The sequence below is a fragment of the Scardinius erythrophthalmus genome (genome assembly GCF_964197995.2).
Source record: "Scardinius erythrophthalmus genome assembly, chromosome: 12".
NCBI classification, from domain to species: Eukaryota; Metazoa; Chordata; class Actinopteri; order Cypriniformes; family Leuciscidae; genus Scardinius; species Scardinius erythrophthalmus.
In genome coordinates, this window is record NC_138232.1 from 27409948 (window position 1) to 27426538 (window position 16591).

The window sequence follows — 16591 nt, forward strand, 5'->3', positions numbered from 1 at the left end:
CCAGTTCAAAAAACTTTGTTAACCCTTGTGCATCCTTGAGGACATTTTTGGCTTTTTCAGTTTTGTTTTTTTGATCACTTTGCCTGTGTTAATGCTAACTGCATAAAATTTGGCACGGGTGTGTATTTTTATTGGAATTTTACTATTTCATCATCATTTTCTTTAAAAAATCTATTTTGCACTAGTTACACAAAATACTTCCTCTTAGGACCTTAAGGACAAAAATGTCCCCATTGAAACCCATTTTTTTTATTATTTTATTAAACCTTTATTTAACCAGGGAAATAATCACATTGAGATAAATATCTCATTTACAAGTGAGCCCTGGCCAAGGTAGCAGCACACAATATACATAACTACATAAAACAAAAACTGCGTTTTTTAATCCCTGTGCCGTTTAACTATAAAATGATGCAATCTTTTTTAATAGGCTTTCATTCTGTTGGCAAGGCTTCAAAATTGACATTTTTACCATTTTTTATCAGATGGTGCCATTTTTTCAGGTTAGGCCTATAAAGCAAATACTCGCTTTATTCCTGTTTTCTGCTTCGGCATATTATAGAGCCAACTGGATAAATTATGCAACGATAATTGTGTGGGTTTGTTGGTATGGATGTCTAAGTGTGGTTGGTATGTGTGTTATAAAAAAAAAATGTGTTTGTGTGCATGTGTGTGCTTGTAATATTTGAGAGAGAAAAACTCAACTGCAAATCGAAAATTCAATCACTGTGTTCACCAGTGGAGTTTTGCTGGCATCCAATGGGGAAAGTCTGGTACTGCGCCCAAACAAAATCTTACTGAAAGCTCATTTTTTGAGATATCATCCTCAAATTCGGAACACAACCTGTTTAGATTTATGGCTTTGAATTTATATCAGTTTTAGAGTTCCAAATGTTTCATAAAATATATATTTTATATAAAATATTGATTATAATGTTCATAAATATTTTTCATAAACTTAAACTTCTATAACATTTTTTTGGTTGCACTTTTTTTTAAATTTTTTCACTTCAACAACAATCTGCCAAGGGTCTTCTTTAAAATGAGACCAAACTTAAGTATTTGCTCCCAAGCATAACATTTTTATGAGAGTTTATTTTTATGAGAGTTTTTTGACTTGGACATTTTTGTCCCTTTTGGACCTATGAGTAAGTTTTTTTTATTTTTTTTATGTTAGCTGCATTAATTTTGGCACAGGTGTCTATTTTTATTGTAATTTTACTATTTCACCCCCATTTCATTTGAAAAAAAAAAAAGTTGCACTAGTTACACAAAATACTTATATATATTTTATATAAAATATTGATTATAATGTTCATAAATATTTTTCATAAACTTAAACTTCTATAAAAAAAATTGGTTGCACGTTTTTCACTTTTTTCACTTCAACAACAATCTGCCAAGGGTCTTCTTTAAAATGAGACCAAACTTAAGTATTTGCTCCCAAGCATAACATTTTTATGAGAGTTTTTTGACTTGGACATTTTTGTCCCTTTTGGACCTATGAGTAAGTTTTTGTTTTTTTGTTACTGTTAAATGCATGAATTTTGAGCTATTATAGAGCCAGTTGGATAAATTATGCAATGATAATTGTGTGGGTGTGTTGGTATGGATGTCAGAGTGTGGTTGGTATGTGTGTTATAAAAAAAAAGGTGTTTGTGTGCATGTGTGTGTTTGTAGTATTGAGAGAGAAAAACTCAACTGCAAATAACAAAGCCAATCACTGTGTGACCAGAGGAGTTTTGCTGGGATCCAATGGGGACAGTTTGGTACTGCGCCCAAACAAAATCTTACTGAAAGCTCATTTTTTGAGATATCAACCTCAAATTTGGAACACAACTTATTTAGATTTATGGCTTTGATTTTCTAGCCGTTTTAGAGTTCAACTTGTTTCATAAAATATATATTTTATATAAAATAATATTCATAAATAATTTTCATAAACTTAAACCTATATAACTTTTTTTTGGATTTACTTATAAAAAAAATTTAACATCAGCAATAATCTGGCAAGGGTATTCTTTAAAATGATACCAAAGTTAAGTCTGTGCTCCCAAGCTTCAACTTTTTATGACCGTTTTTTGACATGGACATTTTTGTCCTCTTTGGACCTATGAGTAACTTTTTTAAATTGATGCACAAGGGTTAAAATCAAAGACAAAACTCTCATGATTAATTTGCATTAGTTCTAGCCTAGTGTTACGGGAAAATTCAGTATTTCTTATTTTCATTTGTTTTCAAACTGTTAATTCCATTTAATATGTTTCTGTGAGGTTTTCCAGCAGCTGAGGGGGGACAGGAAAGAGCAGGCCAATAAAACAGATGGGCAGGAAGATAGTGAAATACCTGAGCACGAGAAAGAGTTTGGTTTGGAGAATACAGGGTTATTTAACTAATAAAAGAAGCACCAGGCCCTCTCCTTAGGGAAGCAGGAGGCAATTAGGTCATAGATGAAGGCCTTTGGGTGTCTCAGGGACAGAGAACAGTGTGACTTGCATCAGGGGGGTAGAAACCAGTCCGAACCAGCTGAAGATAGGGGGTATCTTTCTGGAAATTTACAAGAAACCTGGAAGGAGGAGTTTTTTGCCAAGAAACTGTATAAAATGTCTATGCTTTATTGAGTCTACAGGTATTCTGTTTTCCAAACCGGGTAGCTGCGTTTTTTGTGAAAAGAATCCTCAAAGAATAAACTTTTCTCTTTATTACAGTTTTGCCTCTTGAATGTTTCTTACACCTGTTGATGCTGTGTTTTTCATTGAGATTTAAAATTGCTATTACACTAGGTTAAATGCATCTTCTCATCTGTTCACACAACAAGAATGTATTTTAATGCACAGAAGCCAGTATCAACTCAATCACCACAAAAAGAACAAAAAGAACACGCATATAATCTTAAGTAACTGTATAGTTTGAAATGGAGCTTTAGAATTTGATGGCTATATGGAGGCACCCTACCTGGCAAATCTGTAAGAGTATAATAAAAATATATGTCACAAAATATTAAGATTTCAATCTAGGTTCATATCAGTAACATGTGGTGGTTTTGAGGCCACATACTGTATTTGTCCACGATGCATTTCTCTTGCCTTCATTGTTAAGTAACGTGTGTTGCTCAAATGTCAGCTTCCTTTTGTCCTTTTGTTGCAAGATACTGTAAAGTGATGACTACAAGGCCCATAATGAGGATAATTTCAATAAGTGCTATTAAAGGCCAGCAGCAGAGAATCCTTAGATGTTTAATTAACAAACCTTGTCAGTGGTTGCAAATAGTCTATACCGAGCATATCAAATCTACGCATAGTACTCCTGGTTATAACAAACTATTGGCTGGACAGTTTTCCATCCAAAAAGTGGGAACATGAAGGTAGGTAGATTTTTTTGGACAGTTGTTTTAAACATCAATTGCAAAAAAGCACCATAGAAGTAGTCTATGTGGCTGGTGTACAATACTTGCACAAAGCTATCGTAAAAAGACTACAGCGAACTAGTCAAATTAACTATTTTTATGATACCTTTAAGGTGTTTTATGAGCTTGAAATTTAAAAACAACTATCCACTTTTGTTGTTGCTTCATTCTGTCTAAAGCTGCTTTTTAACTGCTTATGACAAACGACAAATGATAGAAGTCATTCATTGTTCCAGACCTATAGGTCATTTGTTCTTCTGTTGTGTTCGACAGAAGAAGATATTTTAAAGAATGTTTTTGTATATACAATGAAAGTCAATGAGTCCAAAACAACATTGGACACTGACTTTCATTGCATAGACAAAACATACAATTTATTTTTTTATTACTCAATGTCTGGCTAAACACTATATATATATATATATATATATATATATATATATATATATATATATATATATATATATATATATATATATATATATATATATATATATATATATATATATATATATATATATATATATATATATATATACAGTGAGGAAAATAAGTATTTGAACACCCTGCTATTTTGCAAGTTCTCCCACTTAGAAATCATGGAGGGGTCTGAAATTGTCATCGTAGGTGCATGTCCACTGTGAGAGACATAATCTAAAAAAAAATCCAGAAATCACAATGTATGATTTTTTAACTATTTATTTGTATGATACAGCTGCAAATAAGTATTTGAACACCTGTCTATCAGCTAGAATTCTGACCCTCAAAGACCTGTTAGTCTGCCTTTAAAATGTCCACCTCCACTCCATTTATTTTCCTAAATTAGATGCACCTGTTTGAGGTCATTAGCTGCATAAAGACACCTGTCCACCCCATACAATCAGTAAGAATCCAACTACTAACATGGCCAAAACCAAAGAGCTGTCCAAAGACACTAGAGACAAAATTGTACACCTCCACAAGGCTGGAAAGGGCTACGGGGAAATTGCCAAGCAGCTTGGTGAAAAAAGGTCCACTGTTGGAGCAATCATTAGAAAATGGAAGAAGCTAAACATGACTGTCAATCTCCCTCGGACTGGGGCTCCATGAAGATCTCACCTCGTGGGGTCTCGATCCTAAGAAAGGTGAGAAATCAGCCCAGAACTACACGGGAGGAGCTGGTCAATGACCTGAAAAGAGCTGGGACCACCGTTTCCAAGGTTACTGTTGGTAATACACTAAGGCGTCATGGTTTGAAATCATGCATGGCACGGAAGGTTCCCCTGCTTAAACCAGCACATGTCAAGGCCCGTCTTAAGTTTGCCAATGACCATTTGGATGATCCAGAGGAGTCATGGGAGAAAGTCATGTGGTCAGATGAGACAAAAATAGAACTTTTTGGTCATAATTCCACTAAACGTGTTTGGAGGAAGAAGAATGATGAGTACCATCCCAAGAACACCATCCCTACTGTGAAGCATGTACTACTGGGGGTCTGCACATGGGACAGGGCGACTGCACTGTATTAAGGAGAGGATGACCGGGGCCATGTATTGCGAGATTTTGGGGAACAACCTCCTTCCCTCAGTTAGAGCATTGAAGATGGGTCGAGGCTGGGTCTTCCAACATGACAATGACCCGAAGCACACAGCCAGGATAACCAAGGAGTGGCTCTGTAAGAAGCATATCAAGGTTCTGGCGTGGCCTATCCAGTCTCCAGACCTAAACCCAATAGAGAATCTTTGGAGGGAGCTCAAACTCCGTGTTTCTCAGCGACAGCCCAGAAACCTGACTGATCTAGAGAAGATCTGTGTGGAGGAGTGGGCCAAAATCCCTCCTGCAGTGTGTGCAAACCTGGTGAAAAACTACAGGAAACGTTTGACCTCTGTAATTGCAAACAAAGGCTACTGTACCAAATATTAACATTGATTTTCTCAGGTGTTCAAATACTTATTTGCAGCTGTATCATACAAATAAATAGTTAAAAAATCATACATTGTGATTTCTGGAATTTTTTTTTTAGATTATGTCTCTCACAGTGGACATGCACCTACGATGACAATTTCAGACCCCTCCATGATTTCCAAGTGGGAGAACTTGCAAAATAGCAGGGTGTTCAAATACTTATTTTCCTCACTGTATATATATATATATATATATATATATATATATATATATATATATATATATATATATATATATATATATATATATATATATATATATATATATATATATATATATTCAGTCAACAAAACTATAACAAATTGGCAGAGGTGGCAAAGGTCTGCTCAATTCAACTTCCCAAACAATGTCATTCACTGTATCTCACTGTTCAATGGAGCAAGTCTGAACTTGCCAAAAGGAAAACCAGATACACATTCCTCAGCTATACTTAGGCTAAATTATTAAAGTAACTGTATAACTACAGAGAACATAAAGAAAATATTGTTTTTGAAAAGCCAGAATGTTTGGAGGTGATGATTCTGAGCATGATGTACCCAATGATGATCATATACTCATATGATCAGACATTTGAAGACGATATTATGAGGATGGACTAAATCCTTGTTTTTCAGCAGACAAGACATGACATGGTGAGCCTGCCTAAATATGTTTGACACATTTGATTTACATACAGGCCTACAAGTAAAAACCTGTTAAAAGCATTGTCAAACAAGCCACATAATGACATCAAGAGGACAAGAGAATCAAACTAAAATTACATAATTATAATTTGTACTTTTCTACATGTATTTTAAGTTTAGGGCCAGTTTATTTAATCTATGAACATCAAGTAATGTGATTCCTATTTTTTCTCTTCAACTGGTGTTTGTGGTCTAACAGAACTTCCCTGACTATTCAAGTTTGTGAAAATAGCGCTGCAACTTTAGTTTGGAGTAGTTACTGCTCTATAGGGGGCCGGGGCACAGGGGGACATTAAGATGACTTTAATTTATTTAAAAAAAGACAAAATAAACATTAAAATAAGCTAAAATAACAACAAATCAAGATGTGTCTCATTATTTGGTTATTTTTCTAAAGGGTATACATCTTTCAAATTATGCCAAGCTCTAAATAGGGTAGAAATTGTGAGTGAGGAGGAATGGGCATTTCAAATATTGTTGTGTAGTGGTGGTCCTTGAAGACAAAAAGGTTGAGATCCACTGGTCTATGGGCGTTACAATGCAACACGTGGGCATATTTACTGTATCTTTGCCTCGATTAGAGACCTCATTGTTCATGGTGTGGCACTCATGTAATGTTACATTATCTTTACTTTTAACACTAATAAGTAGCAGGCGCCTCTGTTGTCACGTTGCATTATCTGAAACCGCTTTGATTCGATTTCACAACGGCTTCCTCAACATTGAAAAATTCACAAATACAAAAGAAAAAAAAGTCACTCAATTTTCAAGAAGCAGTGAGGGTTTTTTTTAAGCAGACATTTATAAAACAGTTGCATTGCCCCGTCGCAAACAGTATCGGATAACGAACAACAAAAGGGAGACTAGGCTAAGTGGCTGAACCCATGACAACCGCAAAGGTCGACTTTGTATCTCTAAACTTGTTCTACGTTTCAGCTCAAACCTGCTTGACTATATCTAATGAAACGCTGGTTAAATTCACATGTTTAAAAACTGAACACAACTTCAAAACAGTAGCAGAGTTCATTAGTATTGCCTCACCTAACAGATAAATGAGTGCACGTCCTCCAGAAACGCTCCATTGACTTTAAGACACTAGTGACTCTTTCTCTTCTGTGCAGTGGGCTCCAGCACTCCACGCGTTTCGCTTTTCTTTCATTCACACATTACTGATTCAGCAAGGAAATCCGAATCGTTCGGGAGTCATTTAAAAGAAGTTTAACTATTTAAAAAAGTATCTAAACGTTGTAATTTATGTGTAGCAAGTTGCTAGTATGCTTAAATTATGTTCATGAAAGAGAACGAGTGTTGCGAGAAAGCCGGGGTTCATTTTTCTCCTCCCTTCCTGCAGCGCTTCCTACATGACGTCGAATAGGAAATGGGAGAGTTCTCTACTCATCTCTACACCCCTGGATCACAGGCCATCTTAGACACTTTTTTTTATTATTTTATTATTAAATAGTTTACTTTAGAGATCATCCAGAACGAAAAAATAATATGTTACAAATTCCAGTGAGCTGCCTATAGGCTACTAGACAATATTTTAAATATTGATTAAAGTATTCATTCAATACTCTATAACTATATTAGAGTATTGCACTCTTTGCTAAACTCAAGACCACTGCAGTTGGACTGTCTAATACACATACACTGTAATCTCAATATAGAGATAGGCTATATTAGTTTTCCTGTAAATTCTGTAAGTTCTCAGTCCACCTTTCCTCACTAGCAATGCCCCTGTCCAACTCAGAGGCCTTCTCCTCTGGTCTCAAACATGGCCAACCTCTACTGCTTACATGCTTATATGTTGAGTTCTCAATGGATCTAACATTTCTAGATACTAATGGATTCACTACTTTCAAAATGCTACAGCATGTAACCGGGAAGCCACTAATTCAGACAACCCAGTGGCAAATGATTACAAAAGCGAAGACCCTCAAAAACGCTGTTCACTGATTCTTGAGATAAGGGGACAAAATATGTTTTAGAAGTTAGTTTTTATTATTTAATAATACATTAATTATAAACTGATATGTTTGTAGACATTTAATATTCAACAATATTATTTGCATATAATTTAGCAGTTTATTGATATAAATATCAAAAATCTAAAAGGCGTGCATCATACATGAGACCTGGGTGAACAATGTACAGTTGGTTTTATGACTGTAAGTCATTGTCTTCAAATGCTATTGAAGTTAGAAACGTTTATGCCAATGTCGCATGTAATTTTGAGACGGTCCCTATATGCGTGCGACAAAAAAGTCTAAGAATGCGCTTCATGTGTCTTTCACTTATAACGTACCCATGTCTTAATGCCAAAGACCGCACTATATCTTTATATGACATTCCTAATTTAAAGTAAAATGTTATTTCTTCTGTCATCTCCATCTCTGCTGTAGCCCAGTCTATGCTACGGTTACAGTATTGGCCGCTGTGGCTCCCTCAACTCGTGGCCACGACAAATAGATGTCGTTCTCTCAAAATATGAAGTCGTGGCCACGAGAAAAATATATCGTTCCCTCAACATATGATCTCGAGGCCACGACTTTGCATCGCGTGGCAACGACATAATGATGTCGTTACCTCAACAAAATGATCTCGTGGCCACGACTTAATATGACGTTCCCACGAGATATTATGACGTTCCCACGACTTAATATCACGTTCCCACGAGTATATATGTTGTGGCCACGACAAAAATCAGTGAACCGAACATGTCCCCCCCCGGTCACCGTAGATATGATACAATCTGTATTGTAAAAAGCGTTATATAAATAAAGGTGACTTGACTTGACTTGACAAAAGTCTCAGCTACAGACCATGTAGGGAACAGGTTTTTCTGCAAAAGTTTTTTCTAAAATGTACATTTATTCACTCCATAACTTAATTTGTGTCAACTCCATCAGACGCATTAAAAAGCATGCTATTTTAATTTGATTCATCCAACAACGTTGTAAAGTCTTCAATTATTTAATACTGGTGTTCAGTAAAGGGGGGATCACATTATGAAATAAATGTTTTTCTCCAAAACACGTTGGACACAATTATTGGCACCCCTAGAATTTTTTACGAGTAAAATATCTCTGAAGTATTCCAATTAATATTTACCCTTTTTTTTAGCACACCAGGGTGACTAGGAACATGAAATTGTCAAGCTATGACTTCTTGTTTCACAGGAGTTTAAATATGAGGAAACACAAAGGCCAAATTCCCTTAATCATCCATCACAATAAGTAAAACCAAATAATATAGTTCTGATGTGCATGAAAAGATGGTTGAGCATCAAAAAATAGAAAGTGGCTGTAAGAAAATAGCTAAAGAATTGAAAATCCCCATTTTGACCATCAGGGCAATAATTAAAGGTAGGGTAGGTAGGATTTTTATAAAAAAACTTTTTTTCAAATTTGTTTAAACTGTCTTTATATACCAATACATAATTAAAATGTAAGTGCTCTGAAAAAGAGAGTATAAAAATCGAGTGACTGTAAACCTTTTAATCTGCAATAAACACAGCTCATTATTTCCATTCGGGACGAAACAATTGATTGGTTTGGCCGACTGTCACTCACTCTCGCAACCATGGCTACCACCCCTGTTGCTAGATCTGCCCATATGCGCGCGCACCCGTTTGATTTGAGAGGCGCAGAACCTACGAAGAGTAAAATTATGGCAGAGAAAGAGCATTCAAAATTCAAAGCACCTGCATATTCAGTCAGCGAAGGCAAACAAGGCAAAAACTACTTCCTCGGACCCTGGTTGCCCGCACTCTTGAACGACCTCCTTTGCTTCGCCCTCGACCCCGGACCTGTCCTCGAACCCGACGATGCGGTACTTGTCTCCGGAGTGTAGTCCTCATTAGAGTCAACAATGTTTTCATCATGGAAACTCGCAAAACACCGTATATGTTATGAATCTTACACGAAATTCACCTTCATCACAGTGTAACTGATGGTAATGGAAAAACGTGTATCAATGCAACCTGTTTTTAGCTTTGCCTTATAAATATAGCTCGTTACCTAAATATAGCTTGTTACTGAATCAAACAAAGTATATTTTAAACTTTACCTGTATCGATATGCTAGCTTGATAGTGAGTACTAAAAGAAATCTTATTTGTTTATATTTATAGTGATAAAGTTAGGTATTTTATTACATGTGATTCTGACATGATGTCACTGCATGCACTGCGCTCCTTCCTCTCCACTCGTCTCAGGTAAATAAATGCGTCTTCCAGCTGAGCCTGAGCGTTTGGCGTCGCGCGTTCATGTGTTTTGGGGGCGTGGCTTTGGAAGGAGCTCAGAAGGGAGGGGGTGGAGTGAATGGAAATAATTAGCTGTGTTTACAACAGTCGTGAGAGGTCTACAGACACTCGATTTTTATACTCTCTTTTTCAGAGTACTTACATTTTAATTATGTATTGGTATATAAAGACAAATTTAAACAAATTTGGAATGTTGTTTTTTTAGAAAAATTCTACCTACCCTGCCTATAAGAGGTTCCAATCAACTAAAGATGTTACGGATCTGCCAGGAAGAGGACGTGTGTCTATATTGTCTTAATGCACGGTGAGGAGGAGAGTTTGAGTGGCCAAAGACTTCACAGATGGAAAATTGCAGAGATTAGTTGAGTCTTGGGGTCAGAAGCCTACCAAAAAAAAAAAAAAAAAAAAAAAAAAAAAATCAAACAACCCCTACATCCCCACATGTTGTTTGGGAGGGTTTCAAGAAAAATCCTCCTCACTCATCCAAAAACAAACTCCAGCAAATTCAGTTATCAGACACGATGAAACTAAAAAAATAGCTTTTTGGCAGCAAACACACTGGATGGGTTTGGTGCACACAAGGATAAAAAGTACCCCATGTGTACATTTTAATATACCGTTGGATCTTTAATGTTGTGGGCATATTTTTCTGCTGAACTACATCTTGTTCAGATACATAGCATTGTGGATTCTATCAAATATCAACAGATAAAAAAATCAAAACCTGACGGCCTCTGCTTGAAATCGTATAATGGGCCGTGGTTGGATCTTCCATCAGGACAACGATCCAAAACAAACATCAAAATCAACAAAAAAAATGATACAGAGCACAAAATGAAGCTTCTGCTATGACTGTCCCAGTTCCCTGACCTGATGAGTGGAGTGAACTGAAGAGAAGCAGCACCAACATGGAGCTGGGTATCTGAAGGATCTGGAGAGATTCTGTATGGAGGAATGGTCTCTGATCTTGTCAGTTGTTCTCCAAACTCATCAGGCATTATAGGAGAAAACTCAAAGCTGTAATCTTGGCAAAAGGAGAAAAAAGGCAAAAGGAGATTGCAAAAAGTATTAATAAAAGGGTGCCAATAATTGTGGCCAACGTGTTTTGGAGAAAAACATTTATTTCATAATGTGATTTTTTCCTAAGTTGTAGCTGCCTTAATAAAAAATGCCAAGATTTATCCCACAACTATTTACAGAAACTATCACACCGGGATGACGGAGTTGACATGTTAAAGCTGTGGCTGCAGAGACTTTTACATTGTTTGTATAAAATGTAAAAAAAATAAAATAAAAATTATATATATATTTATATAAAACCTTCAGGACTATCTACTGTGAGATTTACAATGAGCAGGAAATAGGAAAGGGGTCCTCAGAGTTAAAGATGACCATGAAATTGCCTGATTTATTCAGAATTAAAAAAAAAATCTTGACGTATAGTTGATGCAAAATGAGGACACAAATTTGATAGGCATTTTTTAATGGAAATTATAATACAAGATTTACTTTTTGTATTGTTTGATATACAACAGATCTCTGCCTTTCAATTTAAAAGTGAATTATGTTTTAATTTGTTGCAATTTGAAACACTTTGTTTGGCAGTTTTAGATTGTTACCTCATGCTGAGGACAGGTTAAGTATAGAGCATGCATTTAAAATAATACTAACAAAATTATTTAAAAATAAAAGCAATAAATGTCCTGAGTATCCAGATTTCCTTTAGATGTAAGATTTTAAGCATTTTTATTTTAATGAATTTCTTTATTTTTAATATAAAGAGGACATTTGTGTGTAGGACATGTTTTGTCTCTTATCTCAAGAATCAGTGTGCTATCTTTAGAAAGGTGGAGAAAGACCATAATTTTACGGTAGACCCAAAGCTGTGGACTGTGCATTACCCTTAAAAGGATAGTTCACCCAAAAATTAATATTCTGTCATACTTTACTTAGCATCATGCTGTTCCAAAGCTTTGAGATGAGATTTGTTTTAGCAAGTGGCATACACAAGCTTCAGAGTTTACCATATGCTCTCGATGTGTTTATAATTCGTTTAAATGTAAATATTTTAATTGTAATTAGAAATGAAAATTCCACTACGTAAATTAAAAATACTTTTACACAACTGTAAATGTTATAATTTTCCTTTATTAATGCAGCATAAGAATTGAAATAACAACAGTGTGAAAAAAATCTAGTCACAGATCAGTACACTTCAATGTAAATGGTGGAAATCATTGCAATAGAACTACCAATACATTGATTTTGATTCTCGCTACAAAAATTAAAACATTCCTGTCTGGGGGTCTTATTAAGGCATGACTTTAAAGAGGGTATGTACGTCTGACCCTCAAATATTAAATTATTCAGTAAATAGCATTCAAACTCAAGTTATTCACAGTATTCATAGTACAAACATTCACTTTTAGCATTTCATTTGAAGTTTATGACCCAGAGGATTTAGGATTTTATGCAAATATAGTTTGATGATTTGATTTTGAAGGATCAGGGGTATGTTTATTGTAACATCACATCCTCTAGAGAGACAAATTAAGCAAATATTACATACAACAAATAATCTATACAATTACAAAAAGTAATGAATGTGGATTTACTTGAAATTATTATTTATTTTAAGTGCATAGAGACAGCAATCATGACCTACTTCTCTAAATAATTAGAATGCATAACAGAACCATACCCATTTAAAATTAATCAAAAACAAAAAATAATCTCATCTCTCACATCAGAATCCTTACATGTGATGAATAGAAGGTCCTTTTCTACAGTAGATGACAAGGAAATCTACAGCTGGTGGAGCAAACGGTATTAGCTGTCTTGGACAGACTCTTCTGTTCTCCCATAAATGCACTGCTTACAATTTGGACTGTAGGGGTTTCAAGTACTTGTGGTATGACTCGTGCACCTTAAGAAAAAAAATAATATGAGGTTCTTGTAATATCATTTTACAAAATAAAAGTTTTTAACTTGCACAACACAATTTGCCATTGCATTCTTCACCAGACATGAATATGATACATTCACATTTCTAAAATAAGACAAAATTTTCACAGACATCCAATGCACTGTTTACTCACCTCAGTATGGTTCAGAGGCGATCTCTTGGCCCACTCAAACATGTGCTCATAGACATTGCCATCGTATCGCCCCAGAACAGAACCAAGCATCTCATCGCGGTAGTCAAAGGAATCAACCAGAGCCACTGCATTGGGCCTTAGCTCAGAGAGAAGATCCTTCAGCCTCTGTGAGATCTGAGTCAGCTGAGGAACACTTAGCAGACCAGCCTGACAGAGAAGAAAAATATGATCAGGAACAGCTGTTACACCTAAAAGAGATATGCTAAACTGCTGGTCTTGGAGCAGCTGTCTCCATGTCCAATGACATACTGCAAATCTGTGGGACACCCCTGTGAACCACAAGACAGGGCCCAACCCTGTCAGCATTGTAAACAGCACTGTATTAGACAATTAGACAAAAATGTATTTATATCTTAGAGTCATCAAAAGTTTGTGTCTGTTTTACCAGAATAGAAAGACTGTAAATGTGTTTATCTGCTTCAAATGAATGTTGTCAACTTTTTGGAGTACACTAGAATATACACACATTGCTCAAAGTTAGAACAGTCGGAATTCATGCAAACATAAAAGCTCTAAAGTCATTGCCCTAGTTTTAGACAAATCAATTTCAAAAGCTCACCAGAGATAAAGTATGTTTGTCACAATACTATAATAATATGTCACAATAATAACAACAATAATAGTTTAAGCTTAATTAGCACATATTTAACAAAAAAAAAAGAAGAGTACAATACCAGGGGCCTATACCATGTAGCCGGTTTAGTGTAAACTTCAAAATCTGTGAAAGTGGTGACGGATTGCACATGCATATTACGTGTTTAGTCTATAGGTATGCACGTTTGAATATATATGTGCGTAGGTGCGTAGTCTTTCTTTACAAAGTGACATCGCCAAATTACTTGTCTGGCCTGCATAATACAGAATTTTTTGTCGTTTCCACGGATCCATGCGAACTGGAATCATTTTGATAACGTTTTATCTGTACAGAGGTAAAGGGAAGGAGTCTATTTGTTCAGGACTGCATTGTCGTCATCGATACAACAACGATCGGATGATAAGAGCAAATCCAGGGTTCGAAATGAGGTGGGTCTGGGGGGGTCCCGGACCCTCCATAAGTCATTAGGGACCCCCCATAATAATTTATTTTTGGATTTTGGGGGGTCCCCGACAAATGTATTTTAACACTAAAAATGATTGTGAAAATTCTAGGTCTTTAGTGACGTTTTATATTTATAACAGTAATTCATTTATTTCCTAGCGCGAGGCAGCAATCAGGGCAGCTATTAGCCGTGTGAGTTCCTATACAGCATCACAGATTGTTGTTGTGGTGCTCACGCAGACACGCACTGTAGCTGAACGCGGCAAAACGAAACCTCACAAAGAGTGAAAACCTGAATGAAAATCCTGTAAGTGCTTCGATTATATTTATATCTCCATAATTGCTTATAGTAAAATATCAACGTTTGTCAACGTTTTTTGCTATCTGTAACGTTATGTGTATGAAGCCAAATGATCTGCCAGCTAACAGCAGACTATGGAAGCTTGTTTCCGCCACAGAGTGAAAAATAAAAAAGGTAATTGCGACTTTTTAATCTCACAATTCTGACTTTTTTTCTCACAATTGCGAGTTTACATCTTACAATTCTGACTTTTTATCTCAGAATTACGTGATATAAAGTCACAATTGCAGGTTATAAAGTCAAAATTGAGTGATATAAAGTCGCAATTGCGTGTTATAAAGTCAGAATTATGAGATATAAACCCGCAATTGCGAGAAATATACTTGAAATTCTGACTTTTTTTCAGTTTATATCTCACAATTCTGACTTTATAATACGCAATTGGGAGATATAAATAGATATATATCTCGCAATTCTGAGAAATAAAGTCAGAGAGATGTAAACTCGCAATTGTGAGATAAAAAGTCGCAATTTTCTTTTAAAATGTTTTATTCTGTGGCGGAAACAAGCTTCCATAGCAGACCTAGCAGCTAGACTAGTTATTCAAAGCTAGCATAACCACCTACTTTTCCAGTCAGTGATTACGAAAGATAACCAGGTCTGTGAGTTGATTAAAGTGAATGTGATTTGAGCATGAATGAGTATGTACATTAGAGCTTGGTAAGCTATCTAGGAAGCTAATATTATTTTTCTTAATTTAGAATCCTGCATCATGGAGAGAAAAAGAACTTGTAACTTTGTTGCTCCAGAGTTAGAGGTTTACCTGTTAGATTATAGCCACTTCTCCAGACACCACTACAATACTGGGCCTAGCCCAAACCATGAAAAACATCCCAAGACCATTATCCCACCTTCAACATTGGTCCATATAATTTTGCCTACAGTATATAGTGTAGCAAGGTAGTCTTCAGAATTTTTAATAATTTAATAATTAAATTTTAGGGGACCCCCCAAGAGTCCTAAGTCATTTCGAACCCTGAGCAAATCATTTGTAACTCTAATGAGAGCAGTCTCAGTACTATGGTCTAAATCTTGACTGGAAATCCTTGCAGATAACATTTCTTTCTAAAAGGAACATAGTTGTGAGGATACTGTCTTTTCTAGTATCTTTGACAGAAAAGGTAGATACGAGATCGGCCTGTAATTGACTAATTCTGTAGGATCAAGTTGCGTTTTTTTAACAAGCAGTTTAATAATAGCCAGGTTAAAGGTTTTCGGTACGTATCCTAATGACAAAGATGAATGAATGATATTAAGAAGAGGATCTATGACCTCTGGAAGCATCTCTTTAAAGAATACATATATTTTTATTGATTTATTATAATTATATTTTACTTGTATTTCATTTATAATAAGCAACTAATCTGTATTATATTATACTTATTTTTAATTCTTAATTAAAAATAATTAATAATTAAATCTTTAATTCTATTTTTACTTCCTGCATACATTTAAATTAACACCTGCCATGGTATGTCTTATTTGTTGTCTGATTTAGATTTGAATCTTTTGTGTGTTCTAAGTCGATGCACTGTACCGTTTAAAGGTGAAGTATGTAGTTTCTGCGACATTAGTGGTACCAACGGAATTACAAAAATAAAGCACATTTTAAAAATGTCCCTATTGCACCTCCCTCAACTCAAACCTCACAATCACCGCTCTTACGGGGTGCTTGTGAAGGCATGTCTTAAAGGAACACTCCGACTTTTTGGGACTTTAGCTTATTCACAGTATCCC

At 35.5% G+C, this 16591-nt stretch overlaps 2 protein-coding genes across 3 annotated transcripts in view; both read right to left on the reverse strand.

Moving 5' to 3' along the window:
• LOC308700172 (inactive rhomboid protein 2-like) overlaps positions 1–7215 on the reverse strand; it is a 349694-nt gene extending 342479 nt beyond the window's left edge. Inside the window, exon 1 of the mRNA XM_081381601.1 lies at positions 7075–7215. The gene's annotated coding sequence lies outside the window, so the exon portion shown is untranslated. The remainder of the gene's footprint in view (positions 1–7074) is intronic.
• Positions 7216–12423: 5208 nt separating this feature from the next.
• acox1 (acyl-CoA oxidase 1, palmitoyl) overlaps positions 12424–16591 on the reverse strand; it is a 37471-nt gene continuing 33303 nt past the window's right edge. The window contains exons 13-14 of one of the 2 annotated variants that reach the window (XM_081381603.1): positions 13395–13601; positions 12424–13222 (exon numbers count right to left, since the gene is read on the reverse strand). In XM_081381603.1, the coding sequence (XP_081237729.1) occupies positions 13172–13222; positions 13395–13601 (258 nt within the window). In that variant the 3' untranslated portion in view covers positions 12424–13171. The remainder of the gene's footprint in view (positions 13223–13394; positions 13602–16591) is intronic. The other variant, XM_081381602.1, reaches the window with a different exon arrangement.